Below are 23,413 nucleotides of genomic sequence, written 5' to 3' on the forward strand. Positions count from 1 at the left end.
GGCTATTATTAATAGTTAAACAACATAGGTTATTAGATGATTTTAATAATTATTTGCCCTCATAATTTTGCCACCTTATTACCTAATTGAAATTATTTTTACCAAAATAGGAACAGTATCATCAACCTAAAATCCTGTAAGACACCAGCAACCTCAGTGGTCAATCATTCTGCCTCTCTCTCCCGCCTCCATGGGGAGGCGATGGTGGTTTTGCCTCTCCGCCTCTGCTGACGGTTTTTATGTGGACGGATAAATCTGCTTCGTTCATGACACATCATTTCAGAGTGAAATGCCACAGCAGTTTATACTTTTGTCTCTTTTCATCTCTTCACTCAAAAGTGCTTCTACCCGGCTATCACTCACCATTGTAACTGTAAAAGTAAAATGCTGATATTCTCCAATGACTCATATGTTTAGTGTTATAAAAATAATTTATTAACAGCCGCATATGTGAATATTTAATTTATAAACTAAAGAAATATGTATATTTTACTCCATGTCAACTTCTAGTACTGCTTTTTATTCTTGAAGAGGTTAGTAGATTACATGCATTAAACTTTGATTATATGAAATCTGCAATTAAAAAAAAAATTTTATTTTTGGCTTTGCTGGATCTTGGTTACTGCCCGGGCTTTTCTCCAGGTGAGCGGGTGCTACTGTCTAATTGCAGTGCACAGGCTTCTTTCTCATTGTGGAGCTTCTGTTCAAGGGTTTCTCTTGTTGGGGAGCACAGGCTCTAGGCACACAGGCTCAGGAGTTTGGTTCGCGGGCCCCAGAGTGAGCAGACTCCAGCAGTTGTGGTGGGCGGGGTTAGCTGCTCCGTAGCATGTGGAATCTTCCTGGACCAGGGATGGAGCCCATGTCCCCTGCACTGGCAGATGCATTCTTATCCACTGTGCCACCAGGGAAGTCCCTGTTCCAAGCCTTTGATGAACTGGATTATTGCCCACTTTTCCATAAGCGTACTATTTATTATATGTGCATGTGTGCGTGCTCAGTCGCTCAGTCGTGTCTGACTGTGTGTGACCCCATGGACTGTAGCCCACCAGGCTCCTCTGTCCATGGGATTTCCCAGGCAAGAATACTGGAGTGGTTTGCCATTTTCCCCTCCAAGGGATCTTCCCAACCCAGGGATTAAACCCATGTCTCCTGTGTCTCCTGCATTGGCAGGTAGATTCTTTACCACTGCGCCACCTGGGAAGCAAGCATACTACTATACATTTATTTAAATAATAATAAGCATATTCTTCTTCAAGGCCCTCACATGCTCTAAGAGCAAGCCAGGTAAAGGATTGAGTTACAGAGTGGACCATGTCTCAATGGCACCTTCCCAAATTCAGTGCTCTCTTCTTCCTGCTACTTTCCTCCACCAAAGACCAGGCCTTCCCAAGAACTCGCACCTCTTCCAACTTTACCTGACATTGGAAGAGGCTCCCCAGTGCCAGTTTGAGACCCTCAGCCCAATCCTGCTTTGACTGCTGGAGGTCCACACAGTTCATTTATGGCATCTTTAATGCATTGCCAGTGATCTGCTCTCTGCCCTGACTCAGTTTCCCTTTCCTGATGCCAAATGCTGCTGCTTCCATCTTTGCAATTCAACATCAGCCTTTTCTCCCCCACCACTGTTCCCCCAACATTTTGGCTTTACAACCCTCCATTCAGTGTTACGTTTAAGTCACACTCCATTTATTGTTATATTTAAGCATGGATCATTAACTTTCAGGGAGATTAGAAATCTTGTTTCCTTGGTTCACAGCTGTACCATCTAATTGCAAAGATGCTGAAAAAGATGAATCTAAAATCTACTGAAAAAAAGTATAGATTTGAAACAAAATATGACTTAAAAGCTACCTATTCCTTGGCTTTACAATGTTAAAATTTTACCTTTGTGTTACCTCATAAGTTGTGGCATCATGTTAAGAGAAATCATTCAGACTCTAAAGAAAAAGGAATTGAATATTTCAAATGCAGATGTGATGAGTTCATTAAATGCCAAAAATTGTTCATTATAGCTTTTCAACCCAGGAAGGCAAAGCCACTGGAGTCCCTGCAGGTAAGCAACTTGTGCCGTGTGTGCCATCACAGAAAGTTCCTCTGGCAGAAAGGCATGTGAGCCTTCGAGTTGACACTGCCGACTGCTGGCTGGCCAGAGTCAGAAGAAGACGTCACAGCGGCACCACTTTATAATCATACAGGAGCTGGTGAAGTCAAAGATTAAGCTGCAAACAGGAAGGCTGAGTCAATACCTTCTCTGCAGAACGGTACTTCTATCTCACAAAAGGGCAAATCAACGGATGTGTCCAGACTCACCATTTTGCTCGTGTTCATCCAGTGTAACGCCAACTAGACAAAGATCTTTTATGTGAATGCTCAGAAGCAAACACAAGGGGTGCTGAGACGTTCAAAAGACTGAATAACTTCATTCAGTCTCATGGTTGATCCTGGAGTTACTGTGTTGAGGTTTGCACTGACGATGCAGGGCAAGGGTGGCTGCTGTTAGTGCCTTGGCACCAGTCAGAGCAGGGCCACTCAGATGTACCAGAAGTCACTGTATTTTTCATTGGCATGCTTGTAGTCAAATAAGGGCCAGATTCACTTAAGGACATCCTTGATGAAACAGTGAAAATGATCACTTTGATGAAATCTTTACTCTTGATTTCACATCTTTTTGAATATCCTGTGTGACAAAATTGTTACCAAATCAAACTTGAGTCTGATAGAGCAGCAAAGCCAACCTACTGATACCTGGTTGTGGTGAAGGATAATACAGTATTTATTGCAGGGTGCAAGAAAGGAATACAGGCGGCTCATGCTTAAAAGACCCAAATTCTTCTAGCTTTCTGGGGAGGTTTTTAAAAAAAGTGTGAGGTAACAGATTGCATGCAGAAACAAACATGAGAACCCTATCTGTTCTCAAACATGAGAACCCCCAACTGTCTTCTGTTAATCCAAATATTAAAGGAATTTGCAAAAATGTAAAACAATGTCACTACTCTTACTAAAATTTTTTTTGGGAAATGTGGTTACTTTTCAAAAAATGTTTTATACGAGTGTGAGTTCATTGTTATTTTAGAATGAAGTAATAACATAAATATTTTTTTAATTTTCTTAGTTTTGTTTCCTAATATGGCAAATATCAATAAGATATAGTCTATAAAAACAGATCTTTGAGACTTCATTGGGGACCTGAGACCCAAGAGTCTGAGAACTCTAAGTCTAGGATTTGTAGTCTGTGTCTTTCATTTGACAAGTAGACGTACCTAGGGATGGTTCTTCAATTGTTTTCTTGAGCCTCTATGTATTTTACATTATTAATTACAAATTCATTTAAGCAGGTCACAAGTCTAATTTCCCTTAGCTTCCTAATCAAATTGTCACTTTTAGCAACAGTAGCTTCCTTTGCATGCAGGCAAGCGCTTTGCATGAGCTGGCCTTGTTCTATTAGGAGCCCAGTTTACATCTGTTGAGTGGAAAGGAACTATGAAGGGACACAGTGGAATAAAAATACTGTGTACTAGGAATGCTCCATAGGTAGTAATCGACCAGAATTTCATCCTGAAAAAAGGAAATAATCAAAGCAAGGGAGTCAGGGTGAGCACTTGAAACCAATTGGAGGTTGAGAGAAGTATTTATCACAACATTACACATTATGGTTAAAAATCAGAAACAACCTAAGTGGCCAACAATCAGGAATTTGTTTGTTTTTTTTTTTAAAGATTTATTTATTTTTGGTTATTCTTCATTGGCTGGGACTTCGTTGCTTTGCTTGGATTTTTCCCTAGTTGTGGTGAGCAGGGGCTTACTCCCTAGTTGCAGTGCATGGGCTTCTCACTGTAGCAGCTTCTCTTGTGCAGAGCATAGCCTCTAGCATGGGCTTCAGTAGCTGTGGCTCGTGGGCTCTACAGTGCAAGCTCAGTAGTTGTGGCACATGGGCTTAGTTGCTCCGTGGCATGTGGGATCCTCCTGGGTCAGGGATCGAATCTCTGTCTCCTGCATTGACAGGTGGATTCTTTACCACTGAGCTGCCAGGGAAGTTTGTTTTTAAAACAATATAATTTATACAATCATTAAAAATGATATTACAGATAGGTATTTGTCACATGGACTTTTTTTGGACATAAATTGACCATTTTTTCCTCCCTTGCTGCCCCACCTCCTTGCCCCTTAAAAAAGAGTTGACATAGAATACCATTATCAAAACTATGTTTAATCCCTCAGTTGTGCTGGAGTGAAAAAGCTGGTTGAGACCACTGGACTGAAGATGCATATCAACTGGTACAGAGAGATGTCACTGACACAGTGTTCATGCAAAGAACACATTATAATTTGCTTTATAATAACATTTAATTATACATTATAATTTAAAGTATAAAAGTGATTTTTGTGAAACACAAAAAGTAAGAAGATATAAAAGATATTGCAATGTCTATATCAGAGTATTGGAATTACATTACAATTTTTTTTCTTGTTGCTTATTTTTATTCTATTTTCAGTATACTAATACATACTTATGTGCTTATCAAATTCAGTATATCAATGAACATATAACAATACTTTTGCAACAGGAAAACAAAATTATTTTTAATTTGTCAAAATACAATAATAACTCACAAGTTTCTATCAAAGTGTTACACTGGTAGTGATTTAGCAAAAGGAAAAAACCATGCGAATAAACTCACTGTTGCTTTTTCAAATTGACTAGAATGCTTTATTTTTTTGGCTGTGCTGAAGGGCATGCAAGATCTTAGTTTCCTGACCAGGGATCAAACCCATAACCCCTGAAGTGGAAGCATGGAGTCTTAACCACTGGACCAGCAGGGAAGTCCCTGGAATGTGTTACTCTTAAATATACTGAAAGCTGGTCTCCAATTTTAGTGACCATAAAGGAACTGGAATGCAAAAGTAGGAAGTCAAGAGATATCTGGAGTAACAGGAAAGTTTGGCCTTCCCTGGTGGCTCAACTGCTAAAGAATCTACCTGCAATGTGGGAGACCTGAGTTCGATCCCTGGGTTGGGAAGATCCCCTGGAGAAGGGAACAGCTATCCACTCCAGTATTCCAGCCTGGAGAATTCCATGGACACTACAGTCCATGGGTTCACAAAGAGTCAGACATGACTGAGCAACTTTCACTTGGCCTTTTAGTACAAAATGAAGCAGGACAAAGGCTAACAGAGTTTTGCCAAGAGAACCCACTGGTCATAGCAAATGCCCTCTTCCAACAAAACAAGAGATGACTCTACATATGGATATTACCAGATGGCCAATACCATAATCAAATTGATTATATTCTTTGCAACTGAAGATGGAGAAGCTCTATACAGTCAGCAAAAATAAGTCTGGGAGCTGACTGGCTCAGATCATGAACTCCTTACTGCAAAATTCAGACTTAAATTGGAGAAAGTAGGGAAAACCACTAGACCATTCAAGTATGACCAAAATCAAATCCCTTACGATTATACAGTGGAAGTAACAAATAGATTCAAGGGATTAGATCGGATAGAGTGCCTGAAGAACTATGGACAGAAGTTTGTAACACTGTACAGTAAGCGGTGATCAAGACCATCATCAAGAAAAAGAAATGCAAAAAGGCAAAATGGTTGTCTGAAGAGACCTTAAAAATAGCTGAGAAAAAAAGAGAAAAAAAGTAAGTGAAGTTGCTCAGTCGTGTCTAACTCTTTGCAACCCTGTGGACTGTAGCCTACCAGGCTCCTCAATCCGTGAAATTTTCCAGGCTAGAGTACTGGAATGGGTTGCCATTTCCTTCTCCAGGGGATCTTCCCGACCCAGGGATTGAACCCAGTTCTCCCGCATTGCAGGCAGACGCTTTACCATCTGAGCCACCAGGGAAGCCCAGAGAAACTAAAGGCAAAGGAGAAAATAAAAGATATACCTACCTGAGTGCAGAATTCCAAAGAATAGCAAGGAGAGATAAGAAAGCCTTCCTCGGTGATCAGTGCAAAGAAATAGAGGAAAACAATAGAATGGGAAAGACTAGAGATCCCTTCAAGAAAATCAGAAATACCAAGGGAACATTTCATGCAAAGATGGCACAATAAAGGACAGAAATGGTATGGACCTAACAGAAACAGAAGATATTAAGAAGAGGTGGCAAGAATACATAGAACCATACAAAAAGGATTTGAATGACCCAGATAACCACAATAGTGTGATCACTCACCTAGAGCCAGACATCCTAGAGTGCGAAGTCAAGTGGGCCTTAAAAGCATCATTACAAACAAAGCTAGTGGAGCTGATGGAATTCCAACTGAGCTATTTCAAATCCTAAAAGATGATGCTGTGAAAGTGCTGCACTCAATATGCCAGAAAATCTGGAAAACTCAGCAGTGTACACAGGACTGGAAAAGGTCAGTTTTCATTCCCATCCCAAAGAAAGGCAATGCCAAAGAATGTTCAAATGACTGCACAATCGCATTCATTTCACATGTTAGCAAAGTAATGCTCAAAATTCTCCAGCTAGGCTTCAATAGTATGTGAACCAAGAACTTCCAAATATTCAAGCTGGATTTAGAAACAGCAAAGGAACCAGAGATCAAATAGTTAACATTTGTTGGATCACAGAAAACAAGAGAATTCCAGAAAAACATCAATTTATTCTTCATTGACTATGCTAAAGCCTTTGACTGTGTGGGTCACAACACACTGTGGAAGGTTCTTAAAGAGATGGAAACACGTTACCTGCCTCCTGAGAAACCTGTATGCAAGTCAAGAGGCAACAGTTAGAACAGGACAATGGACTGGTTCCAAATTGGGAAAGGAGTATGTCAAGGCTGTATATTGTCACCCTGCTTATTTAACTCACATGCATAGTACATCATGTGAAGTGCTGGGCTGAATGAAGCAGAAGCTGGAATCAAGATTGCCAGGAGAAATATCAATAACCTCAGAAATGCAGATGATTCTACCCTAATGGCAGAAAGTGAAGAGGAACTAAAGAGCCTCTTGATGAAAGTGAAAGAGTGAAAAAGCTGGCTTAAAATTCAACATTCAGAAAACTAAGACCATGGCATCTGGTCCCATCCCTTCATGGCAAATAGATGGAGAAACAATGGAAACAGTGACAGACTTTATTTTCTTGGGCTCCTTAATCAGTGACTACAGCCATGAAATGAAAAGACTCTTGATTCTTGGAAGAAAAGCTATGAGAAACCTAGACAACATATTAAAAAGCAGGAACATTACATTGCTCACAAAGGTCTGTGTAGTCAAAGCTATGGTTTTTCCAGTAGTCATGTATGGATGTGAGAGCTGGACCATAAGGAAGGCTGAGCACTGAAGAATTGATGCTTTTGAATTGTGGTGTTGGAGAAAACTCTTGAGAATCCCTTGGACTGCAAGGAGATCCAACCAGTCAATCCAAAAGGAAATCAATCCTGAATATTCATTGGAAGGACTGATGCTGAAGCTGAAGCTCTAGTACTTTGGTCACCTGATGCAAAGAGCTGACTCATTTGAAAAGACCCTGATGCTGGGAAAGATTGAAGGTAGGAGGAGAAGGTGATGACAGAGGACGAGATGGTTGGATGATATCACCAACTCAATGGACATGAGTTTGAGCAAGCTCTGGGAAATGGTGAAGGACAGGAAAGCTTGGAGTGCTGCAGTCCATGGGGTCACAACGAGTCAGACACAACTAAGCAAGTGTCAACAATAACAAGAATCAACTGATAAGCTTATCTATAAGGAAGATTTATTGGCCCCATCCCCCAAGATTCCAATCCACTAGGTTTTTATGTAGCTCCAGGAACCTGCATTTAAAACAATTTGGGGAACTTCCCTGGCAGTTCAGTTGTTGAGACTCCATGCTTCCAAAGCAGGGAGTGTGGGTTTGATCCCCGGTTGGGAAACTAAAGATCCCACATGCCTTGTGGCCTAAAAATAAACAAATAGATGAAACACGAAAAAAAAAATCTGGACACAAGTTTTGAATTGGAAAAACATCCTGTGTATAAGGGAAAATGTCAGTCCCATCCCAGAACCCAAACTTTCCTCCCCAGAGCTGAACACTGTTAATGTTTTTTTGTCTTTCCTTCCAGAAATGTTCTATATATATATATATATATATATATATATATGCATACACACAAGCCATGAATCACCTTTTTTGTAGTTAGTAAAAATGTAATTGGGAGTACATTACACATCTTGACTTTTTTGTCTTAGCAATATATCTTGTTGAATACCGTTTTCTAATTTTATAGATGGATCTGTCTCTTTTTTGTAATATTTGCATAAATACCATACTTTATTAAGCAGTTCCCACTGATGGACATTTAAATTATATCCAGTCTTTTATATAGCCAACAATAAATCAAACAACCCTTATTCATTTGTCTTTGTTCATGTACAAAAAATTTTAGAAATGTAGTTGCTCAGTTAAAAGGTTTTTAACCTTTTAAATTTTGTAGCTAAACTTGGCCCTTCTACCAATTAACGTTAGGTAATTTTCTCCAGGTGGTTTGGTAACCATGCATGCATGCATGCTCAGTCACTCAGTCATGTCTGACTCTGCGACTCCACGTAGCCCCCACTAGGCTCCTCTGTCCATGAGATTTTTCAGGCAAGAATACTGAAGTGAGTTGCCATTTCCTACCCCAGGGGATCTTCCTCACCCAGAGATCGAAACCACGTCTCCTGTGTCTCCTGCATTGGCAAGTGGATTCTTTGCCACTGTGCCACCTGGGAAGCAGGTTTGGTAACCACACCTAGAGAAAAACTCTTTTCCAGGGAAAGAACCAAACTGATAATCATCACTTCGGAATTTTCCTCTTAAAACCAAGAAAATAAAGATTTTGTACAGAAACTCACTGACCAACTTTAAAGTGGACAAAATTTATTTAGTTATATGTAAATAAAATTATTTGGATACATGAGGGAAAACCTATAAAGCATATAACATTACAATCAACTGTTTATAATATCTTCAAAGAACTGTAAATAATATTTTAAACAGGATATATTAATGTACTCGCTGTAATTCTTCACAAGCATTCTCTTTTTTTCTGTTGGCAACATGAATATTGCAAGTAAGACTTACTTTGTTTTTGTAAAAGGAGGATTTGATTTGGAAGAAATCATCGCTTCCATAAATACAGTAAATCAACAAACAACCGGATGGACTGAACATGAGCAGGTCTAACTTGGATATTTAACCAAAGCTGGACCATTGGATAAAAAGTTTGTATTTTGTGATCCACAACTAACAGTGCACACATTAACACTGGCTGTATAGCACCATTCCAAATATTTAACTCTGCCTGGAGAAGACTCTCGAGAGTCGCCTGGACTGCAAGGAGATCAAACCAGTCATTCCTAAAGGAAATCAATCCTGAACATTTACTGGAAGGGCCGATGCTGAAGCCGAAGCTCCAATACTTTGGCCACCTGATGTGAAGAGCCAATTCACTGGAAAAAATCCTGAAGCCGGGAAAGATTGAGGGCAGGAGGAGAAGGGATGACAGAGGATGAGATGGGTGGATGGCATCATTGACACAATGGACATGAATTTGAGCAGACTCGGGGAGATAGTGAAGGACAGGGAAACCTGGTGTGCTGCAGTCCATGGGGTCACAAGGAGTCAGACACGACTGAGCCACTAACAACAACGTGTTAATTTGATCGTGTCAGTAAATGAAAGTAAGGAAGCAATGTCATCAGTTTTAAAACCCACAACATGATTTTCAATCTAATCATCCTAAGTTAATGGTAAATATATATTGAGAGAGAAAAAACACTGTGTCAGCATTGAAGATTACCTTTATCAAAAACAGAGAGCCGGATCCTTTCATGGCAACCGAAGCTGTCACGATTACAAACAGGTCGTGTTGGACCAAATGGAGTATGACATGCAATTTATTATCTATCATAATTTACAGGCAATTCTCGAATCAGTGGAGGTAATATTGTGTGGGTATATTAGCCATGCTTTTGTTCCTCCTTTCTATTAGCTGCCTTTTATTATTATTGTTATTTTGGTGGTCCTTTTCATTACACAACCCCTCCCACTAGACATTAGAGCAGGAAATAATGGAGATGAAACAGAAAGGAAATGTGTGTATGTAATCACTTGTTAACAGCTCTGAAGGGTTTGGTGGAGTAAAAGACTGAAACAGCTGGCTAAAATTAGACTGGGGTAACATTCTGTGACTCCAGTTACTAGTACCATTCCTGTCTAATCATCAAGGATAATTGAGAATGGTCTGTACTCACTTTAGATAAATTTGACCCGAAACACCGGCAATGATATTAAAATATTTGTGTGTGTGTGTGATAAGCAAATTGTGAGTGAAAATTTAAATAGTTCTAAAATATGTGTAAACAAGTAAGGCAGCCAGAAATTTCAAAATGATTCTCGGAAGAACATTTTGCAGTCTGAAAAATGTTTGGCTTAGAAAAATAGAGATCTCCGATAAAGGAAGAGCATTATTCAATGTCATGAATCATAGTTATCTTCTGTATGAAATCAATCAAGAGAGCTATTTTAAAAACTGTGCTGAGCTCAGGCAAATGAATTGTCCACAGCACACCAAGAGGCACTGGAGAGGGGCTGTTTGTTACCACCACTCCAATGTCAAGTGCACAGACGTTTGGACCAAGGGCCTTTTGTTTATTATCCTCACAACATGATAGTCTTATATTTGGGATTAGTAACATGCTTTACAAATGATTTAAACAACCAGCTTTACATGTCAATCAGCAATTAGTTTTCTACTTTATTTACTGGGTAAGAGAAACCCAGAAAAAAATGTCTATAGGCTCCAGAGCATGCTGATAAACTAAGAGGCCAATAAAACAAATAAAAGTGCTTGAATTTTAGCCCTTGACTCAATGGTTATATGCACAAATATGACTTTCACTACGGATATTATTTATATTATTTATTTGTTAAGATTTGTTTCAGATTCAGTTTATAACTATATAATACTGCATTAGGAGTAATGGCAAATGCTATTTTTAGAGAAAGATTTAGAAATTGTATGCCTTAGCTGCAGAATTCTTTAATAAAAATATAAACTGTGTTTCTTTAATTGTACTAAATGCATTGCCTTTGAAATTAGGGTCTGCCTTTGTTTTACACTGGTAGAGTGATTGCTCCCTGTAACACTTTCTGAAGTCTAGCGTTTTCTTGTGCTTAAAATTCATTTATAGGTTTCCTCTACCATCTGAAAGCAGAGAGCATTCTATGAAACCTTAATTGAAATGGCATAAAGCAAAGAAGCCATGACCTCCAGACACATCTTGCTAATGGATGCACAAATAAACTGAGATCAAGCACGGATGCTCAGAGACACCATCCAAAGTCCTGGCGACTTGATGCTGAGATGCCTGTGTGGTTCCTGGGAGGGAGCTTGGCGCTGCCTCTGCAAAGGTTCGCAGCAAAACAAACGCTGAACAAGGTTCCCCTTTTTTTGTAAAAGCAAAAATCCTCCTCTAGTTTTTTCCTGTGAGCAAAAACTAATGCAGGTCTTTCATAAAAGCAAAGTAGTGAAAAGCGCTTTCAAAAAGCAGGGGAAACCTGTAACTGTTAAGTTTTCCAGAAGCACTTAGACACCTTATTTTCACCTTACAAAGAAGTAACTAGGTTGAGAAGCTTTCATTCTCTGTTTTAAAAGCTATATCTAAAACCCTAGTCGGAGTATGGATGATGAGATAGAAGGGCATTTTTAGAAGGGCATTTCTACCAGTGACTCAACAGGCTGTCTTTGCAGGACACTGTCATCTCAAAGGTGCATGTGGTCCATAGCGCCTCTCCCCACACGGACAGGCAGCGCTGCTCTCACATGAAGCCATGGCAACAGCATTTAAAACAACAGTGCCAGTTACGGGACAACACGCTTTCCCACGACATGTCACAGGCTCCTCACAGTAACCATGTGAGGAATGCATGAGGATGACAAGGGAACCTTACACGGAACATCACAGGACACTACACATTTGCACCATCCATGTATTTTTTTCTGGATTGTTCTATAATTTGAATACACGGTTGAATGAGTAAAAAGAGGATTCCTACCATGTAGAGTAAACCGCTTATATAGAAGGAAAAGTCATATTTTTGGGTGATGTCGTAGATCCACCCTACAAAACAGAAAAGAATATATTCAGTATAATGAAGTTGCAATAAACAAAGTCAAGAACACAAAGCAAACATTTATTGCTCTGATAAGTAATTTTCTAAGAATGTATTATATGTTGTTTAATGCCCCAGACATTTCTTGTAGCCATTTTTGAGTCTGGGCACTGTTGGAACCTGAGTTCTCAGTGCCTGGGAATGACTACATCTACCTTTAAAGCCACTGGGGTGCTTTTAAAGGCACTGAAACAGTAGCTGGCAGACCTATGGGAAAAATGTGGCTCATAGCCCTTGGGGGTAACTTTTAAGCAGGCACAAAGCCAACAGTGAAAAGTGACTCTAACGATTTTTTTTTTAAACAAATCTTTTCTAAAACCTCAAAACATTTCTGAAGAAGTTTCTAGTGTGTATCCAAAGAGGCTGAGCAGAAGATGCTTGAACTTTGATTCATTCTGAAGTATATGAGGGTAAACATCTGTTCGAGAAGGAATCAAAATTTCTAGGTTTTTATGAAATTCACATTTATAACTATAAACCTTAATATATATTTAAACTTATGAAAGTTTAAATTGCCAAAGACATAGCCTTAAATGGTAAGTTATCAGTTCTTTTAAAAAATACTTTACTCTTAACGTTAGAGTCTGATGGGCTTCCCTGGTGGCTCAGGGGTGAAGAATCCACCTGCTGATGCAGGAGACACGGGTTCGATCCCTGGGTTGGGAAGATTCACTGGAGAAGGAAATGGCAACCCACTCTAGTATTCTTGCCTGGGAAATCCCAGGGACAGAGGAGCCTGGTGGGCTATAGTACTTGGGGTCACAAAAAGAGTTGGAAAGACTTAGCAACTAAACAACAACAATATTAGTCTGATACTTTCATATAATGATCTTACTAGGGACTTCGTAAAATTCTACCGTATGTCATGGATCCTAAGATACCATGAATTACATGATGCATCATTATCTTACGTATCAAAAAAAAGGAATAATTGTTAATTAAAATATGACTTGATGTTTTCTTAGAACTATGTAAAAGGCATTCTGACTTCAGAGATGTTAAAATGTGGAAAAAAGTTTCAGAAACTATGAGGCATGATGTTTCATTCACTTCAGTGATTAATTCTAAGGATCAGTCACATGTCATGGTCCCCACATTGCCAGTTATGCAAACTGAGAGGATTAAGCTAGACGCAGAATTTTATTTATGGTAAAAATGTTAACATTCACTTTTTCCATTTCAGCAAGTACATTAATTAGCAGAGGCACATGACCAAGATAATCACAATGGTGTGATCACTCACTTAGAGCCAGACATCCTGGAATGTGAAGTCAAGTGAGCCTTAGGAACTAGGAACAAAGCTAGTGGAGGTGATGGAATTCCAGTTGAGCTATTTCACATCCTGAAAGATGATGCTGTGAAAGTGCTGCACTCAATATGCCAGCAAATTTGGAAAACTCAGCAGTGGCCACAGAACTGGAAAAGGTGAGTTTTCATTCCAATCCCAAAGAAAGGCAATGCCAAAGAATGCTCAAACTACTGTACAATTGCATTCATCTCACATGCTAGTAAAGTAATGCTCAAAATTCTCCAAGCCAGGCTTCAGCAATATGTGAACTGTGAACTTCCAGATGTTCAAGCTAGTTTTAGAAAAGGCAGAGGAACCAGAGATCAAATTGCCAATATCCGTTGGATCATGGAAAAAGCAAGAGATTTCCAGAAAAATATTTCTTTCTGCTTTATTGACTATGCCAAAGCCTTTGACTGTGTGGATCACAATAAACTGTGGAAAATTCTGAAAGAGATGGGAATACCAGACCACCTCACCTGCCTCTTGAGAAACCTATATGCAAGTCAGGAAGCAACAGTTTGAATGGATATGGAACAACAGACTTATTCCAAATAGGAAAAGGAGTACGTCAAGGCTGTATATTGTCACTCTACTTATTTAACTTATATGTAGAGTACATCACAAGAAACTGGGCTGGAAGAAGCACAAGCTGGAATCAAGATTGCCGGGAGAAATATCAATAACCTCAGATATGCAGATGACACCACCCTTATGGCAGAAAGTGAAGAGGAACTAAAAAGCCTTTTGATGAAAGTGAAAGAGGAGAGTGAAAAAGTTGGCTCAACATTCAGAAAATGAAGATCATGGCATCCGGTCCCATCACTTCATGGGAAATAGATGGGGAAACAGTGGAAACACTGTCAGACTTTATTTTTTTGGGCTCAAAAATCACTGCAGATGGTGATTGCAGAAATGAAATTAAAAGACGCTTACTCCTTGGAAGGAAAGTTATGACCAACCTAGACAGCATATTCAAAAGCAGAGACATTACTTTGCCAGCAAAGGTCTGTCTAGTCAAGGCTATGGTTTTTCCTGTGGTCATGTATGGATGTGAGAGTTGGACTGTGAAGAAAGCGGAGCACCAAAGAATTGATGCTTTTGAACTGTGGTGTTGGAGAAGATTCTTGAGAGTCCCTTGGACTGCAAGGAGATCCAACAAGTCCATTCTAAAGGAGATCAGTCCTGGGTGTTCTTTGGAAGGAATGATGCTAAAGTTGAAACTCCAGTACTTTGGCCACCTCATGGGAAGAGTTGACTCATTGGAAAAGACTCTGATGCTGGGAGAGATTGGGGGCAGGAGGAGAAGGGGACGACAGAGGATGAGATGGCTGGATGGCATCACCAACTCGATGGACGTGAGTTTGAGTGAATTCTGATGGACAGGGAGGCCTGGCATGCTGCAATTCATGGGGTCGCAAAGAGTCGGACGCGACTGAGCTACTGAACTGAACTGAACTGAAGAAAAATATAAAGGATTTAATGACCAAACATAGTATTCCATGGCCACTTTTAAAAAGTATCTAATGATACTGCAAATGAATGCATAAATGTAACTTACAACCCTCTCCCACCAACAAACAGCTACACAAAATCAACTGCTAAATGTGTAAACTAGTTCCTCTGACTTCCTGCGTGATATCTGTATCTCTTGCTTATTGTAGCCGGTGCTTAATGTTACTGAATGAGTCAAGGCCATCATAAAGAAAAACAAACACTTAATAGCATCAAAAATGTATACTTTTCAAAAATCCCTCAACAGCTATGAATTCTGGATATACTTTAAAAGGAAACCAAGCTTTTGACTCTGTTATTTGATACATAGAAGAAGAGAAAATCAGAATCTTTAAATGTGGCTTAGTAAATGTTCTATCCGGAGAAGGCAATGGCACCCCACTCCAGTACTCTTGCCTGGAAAATCCCATGGACGGAGGAGCCTGGTAGGCTGAAGTCCATGGGGTCGCTAAGAGTCGGACACGACTGAGCGACTTCACTTTCACTTTTCACTTTCATGCGTTAGAGAAGGAAATGGCAACCTACTCCAGTGTTCTTGCCTGGAGAATCCCAGGGATGGGGGAGCCTGGTGGGCTGCCGTCTATGGGATTGCACAGAAGTCAGACACGACTGAAGTGACTTAGCAGCAGCAGCAACAGCAAATGTTCTATCATCTTTTTTTTACTCTCCAATTTGAAACAAGAGGGACAGATAAGATTACGCATATAATCCAGAAAGAGTGATTCAGCTTCAGCACTGAATCAGAAAGTTCACTGACACATGAACTAAAATACATCCAGCTTTGCTAGTGCCTCCATTTGTCAGCTGTGGACCACTATGAATTATGATGAAGTGAAGAATTCACTGGCAGATAATGCTGAGTGGTATGTCTTCACAGGCCGAGTACAAGACAGCACTATCTTAAGTTATAATTTGTAAAAAATCAATACATATAAACAAGGTTCTTGTAACAGTCCACTCATTCCAGATGAACACTGATCTTGTCGGTTTAACAGTTCATTCCTCACTTTTCTATGATCAAGTCATTGGGAGTTAGAAAGTGGTGCCTCTAAACAACCAACAGCTCAAACAGATTGATTTTCCACCACTGCTTAACATGAACTCAGAGACAGGACAAAATCCTCATTAGAAAATTAATATGTACTTGGGCTTCCCTGGTGACACAGAGGTTAAAGCGTCTGCCCCCAATGCGGGAGACCCAGGTTCAATCCCTGGGTCGGGAAGATCCCCTGGAGAGGGAAATGGCAACCCACTCCAGTATTCTTGCCTGGAGAATCTCATGGATGGAGGAGCCTGGTGGGCTACAGTCCATGGGGTCGCAAAGAGTCAGACACGACTGAGCGACTTCACTTCACTTCAATGATTTTTTTCAATAAAAATTTCAGTTCAGACTATTTACTTACTTACTTTTTTGTTAGAAGTGGTTGAGTACAAGCTCCAGGGCTCTGGGACATGGCCCCTATCCACCTCTCTTGCTGCCCCGAACTCAAACACAGGCACAAGCCATTCTGAATTTTTTGGAGTTTCAAGCACCTTTGTCTTGGCACCCTGACTGTACATGTACTATTACTCCTTCTGGGGGGACAGTAATAAGCCCATCACCCTTAGAGAGCATCCTACTGTCGCCTTCCACCACTCCATCATCTCTGTTGCCTGCAGACTATAGAAAACAGCACTAAGTATTGTTATAGCCTCACACTGAATTAGTTATATTTTAAAGTCTTTCACCTTTCCTCTAAAAGTATAAATTTCTGTAAAAACACCTTCACACGTCCCAATCTTTAAAAGTAACTCAATTTTTCAAAAAGTGCAACCAATTTTACCAAACAATTTTACAGTGCAAATTGTTAGGAGTGGCCCTAATTGTTACATTAAATTAATTCCATGGTTTTCTCCAATCTACCTTTAGGATTTATTCTGAAATGATTCCAGATCCTGCCATCTCTGCTAGTTTGAACTCGACCCAGTCCTGAGTCTGATGCAAAGCAGGTCGGGAGACAGCACTTTTATCACATGCTTCAGTCCAGCACATGGGGACAAAACTCTTTAGAAACGACACGTTTCAGAGGAGATGCCCACCTCATTCATCCATCACCCATCTCTCCCTATAGGTCTGATCTCAGTCCCTTGGTTTGGAGCTCGGAATTCTTGGCAGTCCTGATCCAACCATCAGGTGAAATCAACAGCTTCCAAGTAAAAACCTGGTTCCTTATTAATCTGCATTCCTTTTTCATCTGAGTCTATCAAATGAGGAGTGATGGCTGTTTTTCTTACTTAATAAATAAGTGTTCCCAGCTCTTGGTGAAAAAAATTACAAATTATTGTTAGCCTGTGACATTTTGTGTGAATACTGGAGATAATTGTGGATGCTTGGCCAGTCAAATCTGGTGGCTGAGTTTTGCTATACTTTACCCTGGAAACATCTAAAAAAGGATCTACTATTACTACGTCTTTTAAAAGAGACAAACTGAATGCCCAGAACATTATACAATGAATTACATCAAGAAGTTCGTGTTGCTAAATGACACGGTTGAAGTGACTGTTCAATATCTCTGATTGCATATTCTTCTGCTAAATGGATATGTGTGATTATCTAACATGCTACTAAATTGTACCAGATTTTTTTTAATGCCAGTAGAAATCGCTTTGAAAAATGGAAAACACATTCATTTTTAAACCCATTAAAAAAGAAAAAGCTAATGTGAACAGTCATTTTCCTTATAGCACTTCAAGCTAAGTAATAATTTCTAGCCCACCTGGAATTTCTAGCAAGAATTCAATGTGGTTATTTAGTCACTCATATTGCCAGCCACTGCTATAATGCATAAAGGCTGGCCTTGTGTCTCATTGCAATATTGGCTCCTTGGCCTGGAAAATCAATGAATTAAACACAATGCAGTTAGCCAATCATGCTGCTCAGCATTTCTTAGCACATAGGTTCAGTGGAAGAAGAAATAAACGAAAAGAAGGAAAGGCCCCTTTAGGTTGCTGGCCTGGAGATGTACATCAGAACATTGATTTTAACATTTCCATGGCAGCATTTTGAGGATTCCCTGGTGGCTTGGATGGTAAAGAATCTGCCTGCAATGTGGGAGACCCAGGTTTGATCCCTAGGTTGGGAAGATCCACTAGAGAAGGGAATGGCTACCCACTCCAGCACTCTTTCCTGGAGAATCCCATGGACAGAGGAGACTGGGGGGCTACCCTATGGCAGCATTTAACACACATCCACCATTAATACAGTGCTTTCTACCATCCATCGTGGATCAAATTTAGCTACAGACTCCACTTCTAGGGAGGAACCTTGAAGCAGAGATCAGACCTGAGGACTGAGAGGTGGGTATAACTCCCTATCTTATAGTTGTAATTCCTTTCCCTTCCACTCAAGTAAGTGCACTAGAATTCAAATGTGTGAAAAGGAAATGACCATAGGGATGGGATAAGAAAACCATGCTGTCAGACCTTGGTGCTTTAATTAACACTGATCATGAATTACTTATGCTGTACCTCATAGCTGCTTTGTGATAGATAGATTGCTACTGCAATCTAATGAAAAAGTAAAAGTGAAAGTCGCTCACTTTCTTTTCACTACTCTTTGCGACCCCATGGACTACAGAGTCCATGGAATTCTCCAGGCCAGAATACTGGAGTGGGAAGCCTTTCCCTTCTCCAGGGAATCTTCCCAACCCAGGGATCAAACCCACGTCTCCCGCATTGCAGGCAGATTCTTTACCAGCTGAGCCACAAGGGAAGTCCAAGAATACTGGAGTGGGTAGCCTAGCCCTGCAAGGGATCTTCTCGACCCAGGAATCAAACGGGGGTCTCCTGCATTGCAGGTGGATTCTTTACCAACTGAGCTATCAGGGAAGCCCATTGCAATCTAATGGATCAGTATAAAATAATTTCAGACTGACCATTAGAAGCAGAAAGTACCCCCTGATTATGCAAAGAAACATCAATGGCAGATTCTATTTCCACATACAATATATCTGAAGGACTTCCAACAAGAGGGTGGATGAGTCACTGATTAAGTCCCCATCCTCTTAATGGATATTTAACTTCTTTGGAAGTTACCACTGGTTGATTAATCCAATTCCCATTCCAAATCTTTTCTCCTTTCCTTCCTCTAGTCCCGAGGCTAGAAAGCAAAGTTCTCCAATTTCCAGTTTCCCTTGAAGCTTAGACTCACTGTGAGACATAGTTCTGGCCAATTAGATATAAGTGGAAGTCTGCTGGGACTTTCATCCCTTCCTCTTTCTTGTTATAAGTAAGTTTGTAGTGACTGGAGCCAGTATGTGACTGTGAGCAACCAGCATGAGTAAAAGGCCAAGAGGATCTTGAGACATTGTCTCAATATCATCTAGTTTCTGAACTCCAGATTTCTGGTTATGTGATGCAATTAAATCTGTATTTAAGCTATTGTTGTTGGGGTGTGCTTTTACAACCAAATGCATCCCTAACTGATAGAGAATTCTATACAATGAGATCACTGAGCAGTTCTGACTTTTCAGCTGCCAACAGTCTACTGCATTGCTATAGATATTCACTGTCACCTAGAAATGCTGGCTTGCACTTCTATGTATGAGCAGAAAATAGGCGCAGCCTGACTCAGAAGGGGCCCCATATGTAGCCTCTGGGTTTCCTAAAGCAAGTCTTGCGTTTTAAACCTTTAGTCAGCCAGCTGCCAGCGTTGTCAGCTGAACTGTTACTGTTCAGTTGCTAAGTTGTGTTCAGCTCTTTACGACTCCATGGACTGTAGCCTGCCAGGCTCCTCTGTCCTTCAGTATCTCCGGGAGTTTGCTCAAACACATGTCCACTGATTCGGTGATGCCACCCAACCACCTCATTCTCTGTCACCCCCTTCTCCTCCTGCCCTCAATCTTTCTGAGCATCAGTTGAATAAAAAAAAAATATATATATATATATAATTTCTGGAGCTTCAAATCGTGTTGGGTGGGACATAAAGATGGGTGTGTTAGCACAAGCCTTCTGCCAGTAGGGCCCTAGGGTAGGAGATGATTGTGGGTCTGTAGGGAGACTGGGAAGAGAGGTGGGAGGGTTTCGGCCTGAATCCATGAGTTTCCCAGCTACCGGGAACAAGTATTTCTGCACAGGATATGAGAATAAAGGGCCAGGAGCAGCCAGAAAGGACAGGGTGGGACATCTGAATAGGTGAGGCTCCTCCGGTGAAAACCCTGCCCAGAACTTCTGGTAGCTCTCACAACTGCTGCCAACCCCGGCCTGGATGCCCCAAAAGCCACCTCCTGAGAACACCTGGGTGTTAACATTTGACCCCAGCCTCTGTCATGCCTTGCAGGCTCCTGCCTTCAATCTCAGGACTGTGGGGAGACTCTGTGACTTTGCCCAGCACCTGGCTTCTTGGGGACTGGGTCAATCTGCCACAAAGCTTAAAACTTGCCCAGAATGACAGGTTCAGAGAGGTACCTGCCCAGGCACGGGACTCCTCCTGGGTGCCTATGGCTTCTGGCATGCCCTATGCAAGTAGTAAATTCTCCACTGAACTGAGGTGAACGTATGTGAGAGATCTCACCCTAAATGTTGGCAACTGGAGGTCTCTTGGCCTTGGGTAAGCAGAATGTCCCAACTCTCCCCCAATGCCCACATGCTAATCTCTGGAACCTGTGAAGTTACCTTAGGCAGCAAAAGGGACTCTGCAGATGGAATTAAGTTTAGGATCTTGAGATGGGTTTTTTTCTGGATTATCCAGTTGGCCCAATGCCACGGGCATCTTTAAAAATGAGAGGAGGCAGCAGAGTGAGAACCACAGAGAAACGAGAAGATGCTCTGCTGCTGGCATAGATGATGGAGGAAGGGGTCAGGGGACAAAAAAGCAGGTGGTCCCCAGAAGCTGCAAAAGGCAAGCAAACAGATTGCCCCAGAGAGCTTCCAGAAAGAATGCGGTTCCACCAACACCTTGGTTTTGGCCCACTGTGATCCAGTCCTTGGAAGGAAAGTTATGACCAACCTAGAAAGCAGATTAAAAAGCAGCGAGACATTACTTTGCCAACAAAGATCCGTCTAGTCAAGGCTATGGTTTTTCCAGTGGTCATGTATGGATGTGAGAGTTAGAGTATAAAGAAAGCTGAGTGCTGAAGAACTGATGCTTTTGAACTGTGGTGTTGGAGAAGACTCTTGAGAATCCCTTGGACCGCAAGAAGATCCAACCAGTCCATCCTAAAGGAGAGCAGTCCTGGGTGTTCATTGGAAGGACTGATGTTGAAGCTGAAACTCCAATACTTTGGCCACCTGATGCAAAGAGCTGACTTATCTGAAAAGACCCTGATGCTGGGAAAGATGGAGGGCAGGAGGAGAAGGGGTCGACAGAGGATGAGATGGTTGGATGGCATCACTGACTCAATGGACATGGGTTTGGGTGGACTCCAGGAGTTGGTGATGGACAAGGAGGCCTGGAATGCTGCAGTTCATGGGGTTGCAAAGAGTTGGACACGACTGAGCAACTGAACTGAACTGAACTGATCCAGTTTAGCCTGCTGACCTCCAGAACTGTAAGATTATACATTTGTATTGTTTTAAGCCAGTAAGTTTGTGGAGATTTATTACAGCACCAGTAGAAAACTCCTGGGCTTCTCAGGTGGCGCTAGTGGTAAAGAACCTGCCTGCCAATGCGGGAGATGTAAAAGATACGGGTTCGATCCCTGGGTCAGGAAGATCCCCTGGAGGAGGGCATGGCAACCCACTCCAGCGTTCTTGCCTGGAGAATCCCATCCCATGGACAGAGGAGCCTAGTGGGCTACAGTCCATGGGATCGCAAAGAGTCGGACATGACTGAAGCAACTTAGCACACACACAGAAACTCCTACAGGGCTAGCTCCAGCCCACAGATCTGTTGAATCTACAGATGTGTTTTGAAAATCTGGAAAAGTCACCTGAGAGTGCAGAGTCCTAGCTTCTCGTGGGTTGTTGGTGTGTGTGGAGGGGGGGTGCCTAACAACAGGAGAGCTAGTCATGATTTTCTGTTATTTCTTGGTGAAATAAGCTTGAACTGGCAGAGACTGCCTCCTTCTAATGGGGCACAGGCTCTGCATTATGGCACTCTCTGTTTTACCAGCCTGGTTGTTTATCTCACAGGTTAAGGACCAAAAATTCATCTACATTCTATGTGAAAGAATGACCTTTAAGTTGCTAAAATTTATACACAAGAAATTGGGGGCAGGAATGGGGGCAGGGAGAAAGGAGTGTGTGCACACATGGAAACTTACTTCATATTCATCCTGGACTTTTAATATAAATGAGAACCCGACCTTTCTACATGCACTCTAAGCTCTTAATGCCTTGAAGGGTTTACCTGCAAAAGGCGGTCCCAGCAACGCGGAGATGCCGTTAGCACAGATGATGATTCCGTAGGCATTGGCCAGGTGCTCAATCCCCACCAAGTCTTCTGTCACCACGGGCATCAGGGAGAAATAACCGCTGGAAAAGCCTATCAGGGCACAGATGACTGCCAGGCCGGCGTAGGTGTGCATCAAGGGCAGAATAAAAATACTGAGGACCAGGGTGAAGTTGGCCATCAGGAAGACATTCCACACGCTGATGCAGGGTAGGTCGGCCACAACGCCCAGGACCACTTTCCCGAAGATGTGAACTATGGCTATTATCGAAGTCAGGGGGAACACATCATTTTGCTCTGATAAATTGTATAAATTGACTATTTCTGGGAGGTGAATGAAAGGGATGACGAAGCTGCTGTAGGCAAACAGAGCCCAGAAAATAAAGGCGACAAACATCCGATTAGTAAAGAGCGAGGCTGTCCCAAAATAGCCCGAGTACCAGTCCCAAAAGCCCTTCCTGACCCTCATGGTCAGCTGGCTCACCGTCTTCAGAAGCCGGAAGGCGTACATGTCGTTTCTGTGCGCGGATTTCTCCTGGCACGCCTGGGCGGGCGCGTCCCCGAGGGAGCTGTCCTCGGTGCCGGGGCCTCCCTGCTTCTCCTCGGCGTCCCTCAGTTGTCCACTGGACCTGATCGATTCGGTGGAGTGAGCCGACAGGACGTGGTGCGGCGCCTTCTCTTCCGGACCATCGCCGTCCATCCCAGGCGAGAGGGGCCTCATGAGTGCCCCGCACACACACAGGTTCAGGGACACGGCGCCCTGGATGAACATGGCGTTCCGCCAGCCGTACTCTGCGCACAGGTACTTGAGCAACACCGTCATGAGGAACGTGCCGAACCCGGTCCCGGTGGTGCTGAGACCCTGGGCGAGCGCGCGCCTCTTCTGAAAGTACCTGCCCACCATGACCACGGCCGGCAGGTAGGCCATCCCGCTGCCAAAGCCTGCGGCCCCAAGAGGGGAGAAAAGGCAGACAGCACAACGTAAACGGCCACAGCCCCAACCGGCAGCCTTCAAGATCATCTGCATCTCATTACCTTCATCTCTATAACTGTTTTTGAATAACAACAATGGTTTAGCTGCTAAGTGGCCTC

At 41.9% G+C, this 23,413-nt stretch overlaps 2 protein-coding genes across 3 annotated transcripts in view; one reads left to right on the top strand and one right to left on the bottom strand.

The window, feature by feature from the left end:
• The window catches only part of FBXO36 (F-box protein 36), a 101,556-nt gene extending 100,972 nt beyond the window's left edge, over positions 1 to 584 (top strand). The window contains exon 5 of one of the 2 annotated variants that reach the window (XM_044937926.2): positions 111 to 584. The gene's annotated coding sequence lies outside the window, so the exon portion shown is untranslated. The remainder of the gene's footprint in view (positions 1 to 110) is intronic. The other variant, XR_003107272.3, reaches the window with a different exon arrangement.
• A 9,271-nt stretch (positions 585 to 9,855) lies between these two features.
• SLC16A14 (solute carrier family 16 member 14) overlaps positions 9,856 to 23,413 on the bottom strand; it is a 33,719-nt gene continuing 20,161 nt past the window's right edge. Inside the window, exons 4-5 of the mRNA XM_006047087.4 lie at positions 22,280 to 23,263; positions 9,856 to 12,097 (exon numbers count right to left, since the gene is read on the bottom strand). Coding sequence (XP_006047149.1) covers positions 11,946 to 12,097; positions 22,280 to 23,263 — 1,136 coding nt within the window. The 3' untranslated portion in view covers positions 9,856 to 11,945. The remainder of the gene's footprint in view (positions 12,098 to 22,279; positions 23,264 to 23,413) is intronic.

Source organism: Bubalus bubalis, chromosome 2 (assembly GCF_019923935.1).
Source record: "Bubalus bubalis isolate 160015118507 breed Murrah chromosome 2, NDDB_SH_1, whole genome shotgun sequence".
Lineage (NCBI taxonomy): Eukaryota > Metazoa > Chordata > Mammalia > Artiodactyla > Bovidae > Bubalus > Bubalus bubalis.